At 38.2% G+C, this 14,568-nt stretch overlaps 1 protein-coding gene across 3 annotated transcripts in view; it reads right to left on the bottom strand.

Moving 5' to 3' along the window:
• Nucleotides 1-6,651: 6,651 nt before the first annotated feature.
• The window catches only part of Mvk (Mevalonate kinase), a 207,415-nt gene continuing 199,498 nt past the window's right edge, over nucleotides 6,652-14,568 (bottom strand). For all 3 annotated transcript variants that reach the window (XM_090397738.1, XM_090397740.1, XM_090397739.1), the window contains one exon: nucleotides 6,652-7,261. In XM_090397738.1, the coding sequence (XP_090253864.1) occupies nucleotides 7,155-7,261 (107 nt within the window). In that variant the 3' untranslated portion in view covers nucleotides 6,652-7,154. The remainder of the gene's footprint in view (nucleotides 7,262-14,568) is intronic.

Genomic DNA, 14,568 nt, shown 5'->3' with positions numbered 1-14,568 from the left:
GTGAACTATATTTGCAAATGATTACTGTGATCGTTAATATTGTTACATGAATTCCACATTATGCATATTATAAAGATATGAAGAGTAAAACGTGTAACATAAGAACTAATAGCACTGTTGTCTAAATATTATAAAATATGTCATTTCTCTGAGAGGTAATAAAAAATTAAAGTGATACAAAATTATTGTACCCAGTTGTACACATGGTTAGTACAGAATTGTAAAGTTGTAAAGTTTCATTGTTCATAAGATTACAACACAGATGAGTATAACTTATGGGCAAGTACTTGTATGCCAACACGTAAACATGTACGAGGTATAAATAATAAAGTTAATAAAGAATTAAATCAGCTAATGCCTTTTATTCCCTTATAGAGTAGGCAAGGCCTTTATACCCTATCTAGATTTTGGAGACTGGGTGGACAGTTCAATCTCCACCAGCAGCCAATCACAGATAGCTGGCACATGTCTCACTAATTATAACAGCCACCGATGAAGAGGCTGGCAAACAAGTACTGCCATCTCTTGGTACATAACCCTAACAAGATATGTTACTGTCTGAAATAATGTAGTACTAGGGTCGATTTTATTGAGTTTACGGGATGAAAAACTCAAGTTTCCAGGAGGAAAACCTGCTTGCCTATACCAGAAATTGACTAACTCGGGAATCGGAAGAAGAGGTTTAGAAAAAGTTCCTCCAGTCGGTGGTTAGCCTAGTGGCTTTGCAAAGTGCAAAGCCACTAGGCTAACTGTGCAGACAGAAGTATTTTATTATTGTTATTATAATAACAATAATAATAGTTATTCATTATACAAAAATTCTGTATAATCTTTGTTGTTAATATTGAGCCAAAAAGTATTATTAAATGTTTTAACTGAAATTCAATACAGAAAATGAACCACCTATACAGCACTTAGTGTTGAATTTTGTAAAATTATAATTTTAAATGTCACTCAAGATGATTATTGTATATATGTTTAAATATTTCAGAAATCAATAAAAATATTATTAAAAAACTTGTATATAATAACCAGTAATCTTAGAGATTTTCTATAAGATATAACTGGAAATCAAGTTTTGTCATGTGTATTTTTCATAACAAACAAAACCGACACCAGGCACTCGATATTTAGGAAAGCATGTTAAGACTATAATTTGTTGGAATTTTTGATCATTCTGGCTCTGAATGGCAATAATTATTGTCCTTTATCTGGAATCCTGAAATTCATCTTCTGAAAGAATAATTCAGTACTAGAACGGCAGTTGTTTCACAGAGTAACGTGACAGATGCTTGACTGCTCCCATAATGAACGTAATCGGATTGTATGGCACACTGGTTCAACATTGCATTAAAGCAGTTTTCAGTTATTGCTTGAACTCCAGTTTTGACCAAACGCAAAAACAATAGAGCTGGATTTGGTTCAGCATGCACTTTTGGAGTCAGGAAGTTGACAAAGTAAGAACATTGTCGATGACTTCTCGGAACTTGTCATGCAAGTACTGGCAATTACATTTTGATCAAAATGTGTTCATCCCATAAGAAGAAATCTATCTGCCATATCTGCAGCCTTGCCCTTAATCGGAACTTGCAACTGGATCTGAGAATGCATCAGACTTCTCAGTGATTACAGAGTTCAATGAAACAATAAATAATGCACCTTCATGCACCAATGTGTCATGTAAATAACACCAATTTAGCCAAGCATTTGGTCTTTTGGCCAAGATTTATCATCTTATAGGTGGGTAAAGGGATTCCTCGGCTAACCTGGGCTATAGGGAATGGCATTTTATTAGGACTCCCCCCCCTTTTATTTCTTTGAATTACTGAGGTTAATGTAATAGGTCTAATTGCATGTATTCCTCCTGACTGTTTGCCTAACTTCATTTGAAAAGTAGATCAGCTAACTCACCTTCAGTCAAAAAGTCCATTATGGTTCTCTTCTCCGCATTCTAAACTGGATTTGAATTCCAGTTTTAAAAACCAAAGGGCATCTTCCATACCGACTGACTACCGAATCTCCTCGAGCAGCATAAGTACTTTACACCCAAGGTCAATATTTTTTACCTCTGCTACCTTTCTCTATTCTCCACAGAACAGAAAAACAAAAAATCTTTGGGACGTTCCTGTATGTGACATAAACGAATTTACTTGCATGCTACCTATGAGAAATAAATAAAATTTCTGCCTTCTCTATGGCTATTACTGTGGCCAAGAGAAGGCAGGAAGTTCAGTCTAAACTGAACGATAAAAACCACTTGCTTAGCAGTGGTTGGAGTGCCGTGGGAAGAGGAATAAATGTGTCTGCAAACAAAAAAAAAACTTCCTCTTGTGCAGCCTCATAGCTCCTCACCTCTCTAGCTATATTCTGGACTTGCTTCTTGTTTCACATAATGACGTCCAGACTGCTACGTTCATCTAACAGTAGGAGAGAGAGAGAGAGGCACTATTAGATTAGCATTTCTTCAACTTTTTGAGACTGGTGAATCCTATGTAAAAATATTTTTTATATGATATCCCTATGAAATTTTCACAAAAAATATTATCAAAAAGGATTTATGACAGTTACCCACTACCTGCAAAATATTTTAATGATACGTAATGTTACAAATAAGAAAGTAACCTAACTGTTCTAGAAATAAGTCAACTTAATAAAAATTAGTGTTTTCCCTGGAAGTTTTCAACAACTACATCTAATAAAAGTTATGTCTGCATGCCCTGGAGAACCCCACTAGAAAGGGGAATCTTATTAAATTAGGGTAACATAATTTAAGGAATGCATTATGTGACCCCAAATAAACAACTCAGCTGGGTGTGTGTGAGGGTACATGTCAGGAATTTGATGATGCTAAATCATAATATAATAAATTTTCATATAAATATTTATAGAAACACCGAATTAAATCTCCAAAGGCTTTAAACGATATAGTAATAATAAGTCTTTCAATACATGGTGATTCATTCAATATTAAAATAAAATCTGTTTATTTTGTACTTGCAGCTATACGAAAAAATACCGAAGTCATGGGTAGTGGCAAAAACCAAAATACCATCTTCTAGAGATCAAGATAACATTGAAATAACCTAATAAATGGGGGGGGGGGGGTCATAAATCATATAATGCTTCCCTTGGTGCATGGTATGTTTGAGACATCTTGGATATATCAGAAATGTTTTGGAAGAAAACACATTCCCTTAACGTTGCCTATTTCTCATAAATAAGTGAATAAATTTCTTCTGAATTGCTATTTAGTCATCATGAAAGGTACGTGTCGAATTTTTTAATTGTACTATAGCTGACAGAGTTCATCTTGTCAAAAAAAATACATGCATCTCTCCTCGTGTGTGCATGTGTGTGTGTGTGTGCATGCACACATGCATTTCGTTATGACAATCAGCCTGCATTTTCAACCCACTACAGGATGAAGGCTTCTCCCATTGTGGGAAGGTTGGGTCTACTTCTCCCATGGTGACCCTGTCCATCTTAGGAAAGTGTATCTATACTTGGATGAATGAATGTATGAAGGTGGAAAACAATCACAAACATCCATGCTCGTGGCAGGATTCGAACCCGCAGCCTCTTGGCTGGAGAGCAGATACACTAACCACTCGGCCAACCAGGCCAGCACATGAATTTACAGCTGACAAAAGAAACAGAAGACTTTGCAGAATTTTGCTGCAGATGTAAATGGAAGGGTTTGATTGTACAATTGAAGCAGAGAATATATGTCAGCATCCGAGGAGGTGGAAGTTAGCATGCAAAAATATTCATGGCTTTAAGCCACTTAACTGCCAAATGATGTGTAACAGAAGAAACTACAATTTTTTGTCAAATATGAGCCCCAAGAACTTAGCCTCTGGTACACTTTGGATTATAGTTTGCCCTAGTCTTAGTCCAGATGAAGATTGCATCTGCAGCAAAATGCACAAAATGTCTTCTACTGCTAAAATCTGAACCTATCTGCAATACCCAATTTTGAAAGATGTTCAATGGTTTACTGAAACTGTTTTTCTATGACCCTCATATTACATGAATGACAAAAGATGGTGAAGTCATCCACATAGAGGGCAGTACTTACAGCTGGAGAAAGATCTGTTGCGAAGTTCACTTTGCCGCATATAAACACAACATTTAATCTTGATAAACCTTTATATCAATGATATTGTCCGTGGATTGCAAGGGGATATTCGGTTGTTTGTGGATGATGCAAAGCTGGAAAGGGTTATTAGTAATAGTGCAAATGTGGTAGCCCTGCAAGAGGATTTGAATAAGCTAGATAGATGGGCAAATGAATGGGGGTTTCAGTTTAATGCAGCAAAATGTAAAGTCTTGAGGTTTGGAACACATTGATGGGATGCTGCATACTCTATGGGAGGAGTTAAACTGGAGGAAGTAGGAGAGACAAGAGATCTGGGTTTTATGATTGACAGAAACCTGAAATTTAGGGGACATATTGCAAAGGTGGTCAAGGTAACACAGAGGATTGCTGCAATAATGAGAAGGATACTGACCTGCAGATATAAAATGGTTATCATTCCGTTGTATAAGACTCTGATCAGACCACACTTAGACTATTATTCTCAGATCTGGTCCCCAGGATTAGAAGGGGATAAATTAACTGTGGAAAGGGTACAAAGATGGATAACAAACATGGTTTCAGGACTGTACAATGTTAGTTATGAGGATCGGCTGAGGGAGTGTGGACTGCAGAGTTTGGTGGATAGAAGAAGGAGGGGTGATATGATTGAGACTTTTAAACTGTTGAGAGGTCGTCACAGGGTTGACAATGGGGAGTTCTTTCGCTTGGTTGAATAGCGGGAAGGTCTCTTGTCTCATGATAGGATGGTCACGAGAGGGATGGTCTCTTGTCTGTCGTAACTTCCAGGGATGGTCTCTTGTCTCATGACAAGAGACCATCCCTGGAAGTTACGAAAGGAAACTGTGAGAAAGAGAGTGAGGAGTGGTTTCTTTGCAAGGAGGGTGGTTGAACCATGGAATGCACTGCCCGATGGAGTGGTGAGAGCAAGAATGGTCAATGCATTTAAGAAGTAGTATGATAGACTTTGTGTTTCCTTGGAGGAACCTCCCTCGATGAATCTTGATAAACTTGTGTTTCTTAGAAAGGACCTCCCACGATGAGTCTTTTGACTCCATGGAGGCCTGAATGATAATAATAATAAAAAGCGCGAGTACCCTCTAAGACCAAATCTGCATAAGTTTATCAGTAAATAGACATTCAAAATGAGGATGATTTTCATCTAATTAGACGATGTAAAGTTCCGTGATCTTTTCAGAAGCCATATTAATTCTTGGAGGAAAAATTATTATTTTCCATAAACTATAAAGGACAGTCGATCATTTTTACAAGATCGTACAGACAAACAGTCAGAGGTACTATACAGTAAGTTGTCAGGATTTTTTTTTATCACTGCCTGGCTTTGGAAGGAAATAATACCAGGAATCCAGAAATGCATCTTCACATAATATTGTTAAAATGGCTGAGCATTTAATCTGTAGTACATGTTCAACCACCTCATAATGGATCATCTAATCCTAGAGCAGTTAGTGGACATTGAAGCAAAAGCAGTTTTCATTTCTTTTTTGAACAATTCTGGAAAACTTCCAAAATATGAAGTATGCAGAATTCTGGAACAATTTTTAACAATTCTGGAAAGCTTACAAAATATATAGTATACAGAGTTCTGTGCTTCTCTAATTCACTTTTAGGCCAGTTTCTGAATGTTTTGGATATGTGCTGTACATTCATTCTGTTCCAGAATCATAAACTGTGTATAGTATATTTATGGTGGGGTGTTGTTACAGACCTGGCAGCTCAGTTGCAGGGGACAAAGAAATGCATTGCAAATTTTGTGTTATGGGTACCAAACAAATGACCTTTATGGGAGACTTTAATTTTCCACACATTGGGTAGAAAAGAAATCTCATGACAAGAAAGAAGAAGATTTTATTGAATTGTTGCGAGACAACTTTCTCAAGCAGCAAGTGAAAGAAAGAACTCAAGGTCAAAGAGTGTTGGATTTGTTCATAGCATCAGAACGGATCTCTGCCAAGAATATGGCTCTTTTACCACCAATTGGTGACAGTGATCATGCTGTACTTTCTTGGGAAATATCTAATTGTGTTGATGTTCATATTAAAACAAATTACATGCTGAACTATAAAGCTGGAAATTATGATCAACTTAGCAGGAATCTTTGGTCCCATAGCATCAGTTACTGAATGGGAAAAATGTCAGAGTATGTCACTAGGTATATCAACAGTAATGAACACATACATGCAAATCATGAATTTCAAAACATCAAAAAAGTAGAAATTATTTATTTTTAGTAAAGATGAACTGAATAAAGATCCACCTGGACAATTATCTTGAATTTTAAGATAAATCACACAAAATAATGACACAACAGCAATTTTATGTGCTGTACCAGCAAACCTAAACAAAAAGGATACACAACCAGAACAGAAAAAGAAATCATCATGATCCAATACTTTTTGACTTGTAAGATTTCCACAAGTTCAAGTTTTGCTTCAAATTGCATCATGTAACTAATGGGAAATACTGTATATGTTTTATAATAAATTGTATTTTTATGCAAAACTACAAAATGCATTTATTCAACATTCATATTTAATAGCAAAACATTAAAAAAATGATTATTCTACAATAAATATAATATTGAACAGCAAATTAATGAATCAAGATTTTAATTTTGCTTGTTTGATTTTTCAAAAGCTACTTTAGCTGAGAGAGAAATTATTTAATACAAAACACTTTATGAAGCAGATCAAACCTGACCACTAAAGGAGAAAAAGAATATAAAATAAAAAGAGAATTTTATTTCAGAGAACAACAATCAAAAATCAGAATCATTAGCAAACTAGTATTGAATAACTTAATACAGCTCTCTCTTAAATATAAACGATTTTGACACTAAGTGCTTAAAAAATTTTTGAATAAACATTTTATGAACATGCTTCATAATTCAATTTGAAAATAAAACATCACATCAGAAAATCTAAATATAAATGCAGAAAAGTGGTAAAAAAATAACAGCAGAATTTCATGTAACCTAGACAAATATATCTGAAAGAAAATGTTAAGATTTTCATTCTCATAAGGAATGGAAATGTCGTTATCCAATAATTACACCGCGGCCTCCTAAAACAGATTCCCAACAATCATACCCTGCTTTCATCATATCATCCTTTACTGAAGTCATCTTCTTTATGTACTCTTTACCTAGAATATAAAAATAACAAGAAATACAGTGAAAATAAATATTCTTACCATTTTAAATAAAGGAAACAACATCGCCCCCACACAATGCCCACTAAGTTACCAGAATATTAGATATTGCTCATCATCCATAAAATTCACTGCTATTTCATCAGAGATAGTATTGTGTGTGTGTGTGTGTGTGTGCTCTTTACCAAATATATATATATATATATTATAAACTAAAAACAAGGTATAGATACCATGAAATCATGCATACCACATCTAGTCAATAATCTGCTGATTTTGTTGTTGACCAAGACTTATTATATAAGCTACAGACAGAATACAGTCAGTGAAAGCATCAGTGATATGTAGAGAAACATACTGAAATGAGCAATGCATCAAACCTTGTGAAGTATGCAATACAGCACAAACTCACAAATTTCATTCCTATCAATTAAAAACAAGCACATTATGAGTGAAATAGGCAGAGGACACTTGAGGAGTGCAAAGTAAAAGTAACCTTTAACGTTTTATTATTATTCCTGATACCTCCAAGGAGTCTGAAGACTCATCGTGGGAGGATACCTACAACAGTCTCAACCACTACATCGCACTTCTACTACGAATCAACGCCATCTATCTCCTACCACAACTAGTATTTTTTGTCTGTAAATTGCATGTGTTCTGAAGGGCCGATTTGTCTGTATGCAGGATGAAAAACCCGAGTTTCTGGGAGAAAAAACCCTGCTACCTCCATATGAGATTGGCTAACTCACCTTCGATTGAAATCATCTAGATAAAGATTCCTCCCGTCGTGACGAGAATCGAACTTAGGCCTATTCCAATCGAAGGGTGCAATGTACCATCGTTCTTCCAATTGCGCTACGGAGGCGACAACCTGGTCTGAATAATCCTATATTCCAGTTGTGCTGTATTAATACAGGGCCAAAGTATGGCAAAATCAGCATGAATCAGTGGTCCATTATGAAGGTGACAACACTGCAGGATAGCAGTGTTGGTGTGAGTGTGTTTCAACTTACTTCTGTGTTACATTCTGTTGAATAACACATTACTAAATAAGACAATGATATTTAGTATTCTTATATCAAATCTTATTTAGTAATAAGACAATGATCATTGTCTTATTACTAAATAAGATTAGAAAATATTCAACAAGAATGCAATCAGGAGTACCGGCAGAAAACATAGCGGTGGATTTGTAATTCCATGATTTTAATTTAGACTTCAGTCGTTTTGCTAAGTGTGAGGTGTGCTATATGTATTCTTCCAATTACATAAACGATTTGTGAATGTTTAGGGTGGATGGAAGGAGGGTGTGTGTGTGAAGTGTGGCCTGAACAAGGAATTGATGAATGCAAATATGAAATTGATGGCAGAAAGTGTTAGTAGCAAGAATGTCGAAGGAGAGGGGGGGGAATGAGTGCACATTCGAAATAGAAGGATGGTGTGAAAGAGAGGCGAAAGAATGTTAAAAATTCAGTAAAAAAGAAAACAAATAATATAAAATCTGTAATGGATGTTAAAAAGGACAAAAGTGAGGTGAAAGTGGCGGAAAGAAACGAAATTGAGAGAACGAATGAAACTGGAAACGGCATGATGCAGGAATCAAAAGTGGCAGGAGTGGCGGAAGGAAACGAAATTGAGAGAACGAATGAAACTGGAAACGACATGATGCAGGAATCAAAAGTTGGAAAATATCGAAAGAATGAATAATAGCGAAAGTTGGAGCATATTGGACCTAAAGTAAGCAAGCACAGAAGGATGAATGAGGGTGAAAGTGAGAAGAGGGGGTCGAGAGTTAGAAAATTAGGAAGATTGAATGATAGAGAGAATGTGACGCGAGATTCGGAAGTTGAATTGGATTGGATGAGGAAAGAGATAAAATGGATGCAGAATGAAATTAAGAAAATTCAGGTAAAAAATATTAAAACAAATCATGATGGCAAGAAAGAGTTAACGAAAGATGAGCGATGTATGCCGACTCCATTATTAAAGGTGTATTGGATGATAAGATGCATAAGGTATGTTTTCCAGGTGGTAAAATGAGTAGAATGATTGAGGCATTGGATATGAGGAGGGAGTGAGCAAAGGAGTTAATGGTTTTTAATCAGTACGAATGATTTGACAGAGGACAAAGAGAGCGTCAGAATGGATATCAGGAGGCTGCTTAGAAGGATAAAAGAGAATAGTGTGACAGGAAGGGTGATCAGCGTGTTGCCTAAGTATGACTGTGGTGAAATGAGGCAGAGAGCAAGGATTATGAATGATATGCTGGCTGAAATGTGTGAGGAGACGGGAGTGCAGTTTGTTAATTTGTGGAATGAGTTTGAAGGACGAAGTGAGCTGTATGGGAGGAATGGGCTACATTTGAGTGGTTGTGGTGTGAGTCACTTGGAGAGACTGCTGATGGAAGGTAGAAAAGTGAGTAGAGTGAGACAGAATAAATCAGATCAAGCGGGAAGTGATGTGGAAGAACAGGAGAGTAAGTTAGGAGAGATTGAACAGGTGGTTATGAATGAGGAAGTGAGTAGTATGAGTATAGAAAATGTGAGAATGGGTGTGCAAGAGGAGCAGGAAAATGGGGAGGCTCAGGGTGGACAGGCATACATAGCATGAGAAAGGAGGATGCTCTGAGAGGAGGTGAGAACATGTGTAGAAAGGAATGGGATGACCTGGAATCAAGAGGAAACAGTTGGAATTGAAAAGGGTTTTAAAATGAATAAGCAGAAAGGGAAATGGCCCCAGCCAAGCATTGAAAGATCACATCGAGTGGGTGGTATCAGTGGAACTATCCGTACATCCAGAAATGAGCTGTCGTGTTTGTATACAAATGCTAGAAGTATAGACACAAGCCAGATGAAATGGTTACATTAATTGTGTCTGTTCACCCAAAGATTGTCGGAATAAGTGAGAAGTGGTTGTGTTACTCGCCACTCCGTGGAATATTTATTCTGAGCCTTGTATATAGCCTACATATGCACAATTTGAAGATCATGGATCTTCGGACTACCAGTCCAAGATCACTATAAGTTCCAATACCGACAAATATTCTCAGCTTCCCTTGCTAATGAAAGCTCTTAGTGCTTCCTCCTTCAACATTTAACATATTTTAGATATAGCAAAGTTTTACATTACCATTTGATGCAGCATATAGTCACACTTCGTCACATGCAAACCACGGTTGGACTTGACTCACTTTGTGGAGCACTCTCCCTTTTGGACCAATGCGCACTGGAACTTTGCTGTCAGTGGGAATTTTTCGCCATGCATCTCCAGTACTTATGAAACCTTCTAGAAGGACATCACAGTTGAGGTTGCACTGGGTCCCGAGCTTCTTCGTTGGACTTAGAGGTTTTCGTCAGACTTCATCCGACCGTCCGCAATGCCATCCCTTTGTTCTATGGTCAATGCTTCCTATCTTCCATGCTTCGATCACATTCCTTTTTTTCCTTCCTTCGTTTCTCACGTTCCCTATACTCTCCCCTTTTTTTTTTTCGACCACCAACTCTTATTGTACTGCAGTTTTCAGTCACGGTCGTTTCGATGACGTTGCACTTGAACGTGTGAGAGAGCTCCTCCCAGAGAATGGTCCACGTTTGTCTCTTTTCATGAACCTTGCTTGTAAGGATCATTAATCAGTTTGCCAAGGTCATGACCTCTGGGCCCTTAGTCACCACTGAAGTATGCGCTGTTTCACACAGCCTATTCTTGGGGTGCTAGTTAGTCAAATATGTCGCCTCACTATAAATTCATATATCCCTTTTCCTTGACATATCACATACAACATAACCTACAGTGTTTTTCCCTCTTTGGGTAAACAGATATGCACTCATTTAATATTTACATGGTTCACTTTATCGCTGCCCCTTTCTTTTGATTTATACTACAATTTGCACCAGCAGTACAGGTAACTTGTGATTTAGGCTCTGTTCTTGTTGGATCCTGAATGAAAGTCTGTCTAGTAACAGCAGGACTCATTCACGATCCAACAAAGGCCCCCCCTTTTAATTTAAATTTTTCTTTCACAAAAAGAAATTTTTTTTTCAGAATGTTTCTTTCCGGTGAGTTCAGGGGACAAACTACATTCTGCCTCCTCGCCATTGTCATTGTGCTTTTGGTGCACAACACGGTTGTCATCAGCCTGAGGACTCCCTTCGGAGCTCAATATCCTTGTTCCCTTTACCTTCCACGGTGGGATGAGGTTTTCCGATTCTGGTCGAATCCCATCAGCAGGATGTTCTTTTTCTTTGGATGGGTTAGATTCCCCCAATCTGTCAGGCACACGAATTAAAGGAGCATCCTCCCTATTTGGGTTTCTTAAACTTGGTCTTGTTGTAGCAGAGTCCTTTTTCTTGAGGAATAGGATCACCTTCTCTGGATAGCTACAAGCAAAATTATTTCTTGTGAGAAAGTCATTCTCCAGAAGCAGTCCCACGTGAGGTAATGAACTTGTGGGTGTGACGAGGAAGGTATGCTATGTGCACATGCCGAACTTCGGCAGACTCACTCTCAGTCTGATACTTCTGGTAATTTGGGTTGCGAAAGGGGATATGCCCGAGAGTTTGATAGGGTTTTTCATGTGTCTCAATCTTCTATTTATTTCTGGTTCCATTCCTCTGATAACTTTCTCAGGAATCATAGAGTATTGGGGGCCGGTATCGTTGATCCCCTTAAGGTTCCTCCCATAGGTTGTCACATCTATGGTTATCCCCGGTGTCTGCCTTCCCTTTTTTCCATTCCCTTTCTTTTGAAACCTTGTGCATATGCACGATGATGCCTCTGCCTGATATCTAGCTTGGAATCTACTGGATGAAGCATAGCAGTCATGAGCAATGTAACATAATTTGTTACAGGTATAGCATTGGGGTGTTTCCTTGTGATGTTCTCTTCTTTTCTCTCCACCCGAGTTAGAAACAGGGAAGGAGGTTTCTTCATTCTTGGGGAATACTTGGTCCAATCTTTTCATGATGGTATCCATTTTCTCAAACATAGGTGCCTGTAGCCTTTCAACTTCCCCCCCTTACTATACCTATAATCTCCTCCTGGTATGGGAAATGCTCATGATTCTTAGTAGGGATCATCTTTAACTTATTGAGTGCAGTGTCCAGCCGCTCAACGAGAGGTTGTTGCATCTTCTCGATCTCCTGTTTGACGATAGAACGAACTCCGCAGTCATCACAGGGCATAAGGTTGATGCTGCAGATTGATTCTGTCTCATGTTTCTCTTCATTTCCTTTGCCCCATTGTCTTTACTTCCTATCTATTTCTGTTTTGTTTGGAGCGTGGTCTTTATTGGTATCTCTATTCTCTCTGACCACGTTGACGGAGCCTATGGTAGTTGCAGGGGAAATGTCCCCAAGCAGCTTTTCAAATTACTTATTCCCTTTCCAAATGCCGCTTGTTTTAGATCTTGCTTTAGCCCGATTCGGAAATTTTGAAAAACGGCCTAATCAAGGTGACGTCTTTCTTTGTCGGGTACATTTAAGGAGTGAGTAACCTGTTGTAGAAACTCAGAAACTCCTTCCTTTTCTTTCTGGACTACCGTTTAAAGTTTCCAAAGGTTGGGTCCGACATTCTTTGTTTTTGAGAATTGGGAGATTAGGGCTTCTTTAAATCTTCGGTTGGACGAGGAGTAGAAAAAGGATTTCGCCCTACCGACTAGTCTGCTACGAAGGAGAACGAGCAGCAGAAAATCCCTCCATCGTCCTATTTTTCTGAGTTCCTCTATATAGTCAAAAAATGCTCTGACATCATCGGTATAAATGCCAGAGAATTGGGAAATGATTTGTGGGGATTTTTGCTTTTTATGAAATTAGGGTCACTCAGTTCTGAGCTTGATGATGTAGCCATACCTGTACTCTTGGCTTATCTAATCTATTATTTCTTTTGCACTGCCTGGATGTTGTGTCTGAGATCAAGACCTACTCACTGTGATCTACTCACATCATGTCAACTGCTGCAGCATCGTTACATCGCCACAATGCGGAATATTTGTTCTGAGCCTTGTATATGGCCTATTAGCATGCTTTCCTGTGATCTGGGATCCAAAGGTCCCTCGGATCATGGACTCTAACAAATTTCTTTGTTCTGCGCCAGTTAGAGTCACCCCTTAAATGTCACAGGTCCTTCCCGAATCCGGCATTTATCTTACTTGACCCAAGTCAGATAGAACGGTGTATGGATTCAGGGATTTTTGCAGTCGTGCCCTCCCCTAACCTTACTAAATTTATTTAGATACTCTTCTCCTTTTACCACAGTTCGTATGTTGGTGAGTGGCAATGTCATTCTCAAACACAATTCAGTGACAAGGATTTAACAAGAAACACAAAGTTTAATTTTAACAAGATTAGGATACATAGAACATAAATCATTTAATCAGCTAATTGTTATTTCAAAATTTAAACGCTCTCATGGTAATATATGACAATTTTAAACAGGACAAGACTGCTTTCTAAGAATGTTATAGATATAATCATATATTATTAATTATATGAACATGGATCTCTGGAGAGATCGCTAAAGTGACACCTATATGCATGATGTGAAGATCATGGGTCTTCAGACTACCAGTCCAAGGTCACTATAAGTTCCAATACCGACAAATATTCTCGGCTTCCCTAATGAAAGGTCTTAGCTGCTTCTCCCTTCAACATTTAACATATTTTAGATATAGCAAAGTTGTACATTACCATTTGATGCAGCATATAGTCACACTTCGTCACCACATGCGAGTCACGTGCAAACCACGGTTGGACTTGACTCACTTTGTGGAGCACTCTCCCTTTTGGATCAATACGCACTGGAAATTGGCTGTCGGTGGGAATTTTTTGCCATGCATCTCCAGGACTTATGAACCCTTCTAGAAGGACATCACTGTTGAGGTTCCACTTGTTCCCGAGCTTCTTCGTCGGTCTGCATTTAGAGGTTTCCATCGGACTTCATCTGACCGTCCTCACTGGCACCCATTTGTTCTATGGCTGATGCTTCCTGTCCTCCATGCTTCGATCACATTCCTTTTTTTTCCCTCCTTCGTTCCTCACGTTCCCTACACTCTCCCCTTTTTTTTTTTGACCACCAACTATTATTGTACTGCAGCTTTCAGTCACGGTCGTTTCAATGACGTTGCACTTGAACACGCGAGAGAGCTCCTCCCAGAGAATGGTCCACGTTTGTCTCTTCACGAACCTTGCTTGTAAGGATCATTAATCAGTTTGCCAAGGTCATGACCTCTGGGCCCTTAGTCACCACTGAAGTATGTGCTGTTTCACACAGCCTATTCTTGGGGTGCTAGTTAGTCAAATATG

This window comes from Typopeltis vanoorti, chromosome 9 (assembly GCF_054136105.1).
Source record: "Typopeltis vanoorti isolate ZY-2024b chromosome 9, IOZ_Tvanoo_1.0, whole genome shotgun sequence".
NCBI lineage: Eukaryota > Metazoa > Arthropoda > Arachnida > Uropygi > Thelyphonidae > Typopeltis > Typopeltis vanoorti.
The sequence above is the reverse complement of the archived record's forward strand: the minus strand, read 5'-3'. Positions and strand labels throughout refer to the sequence as shown.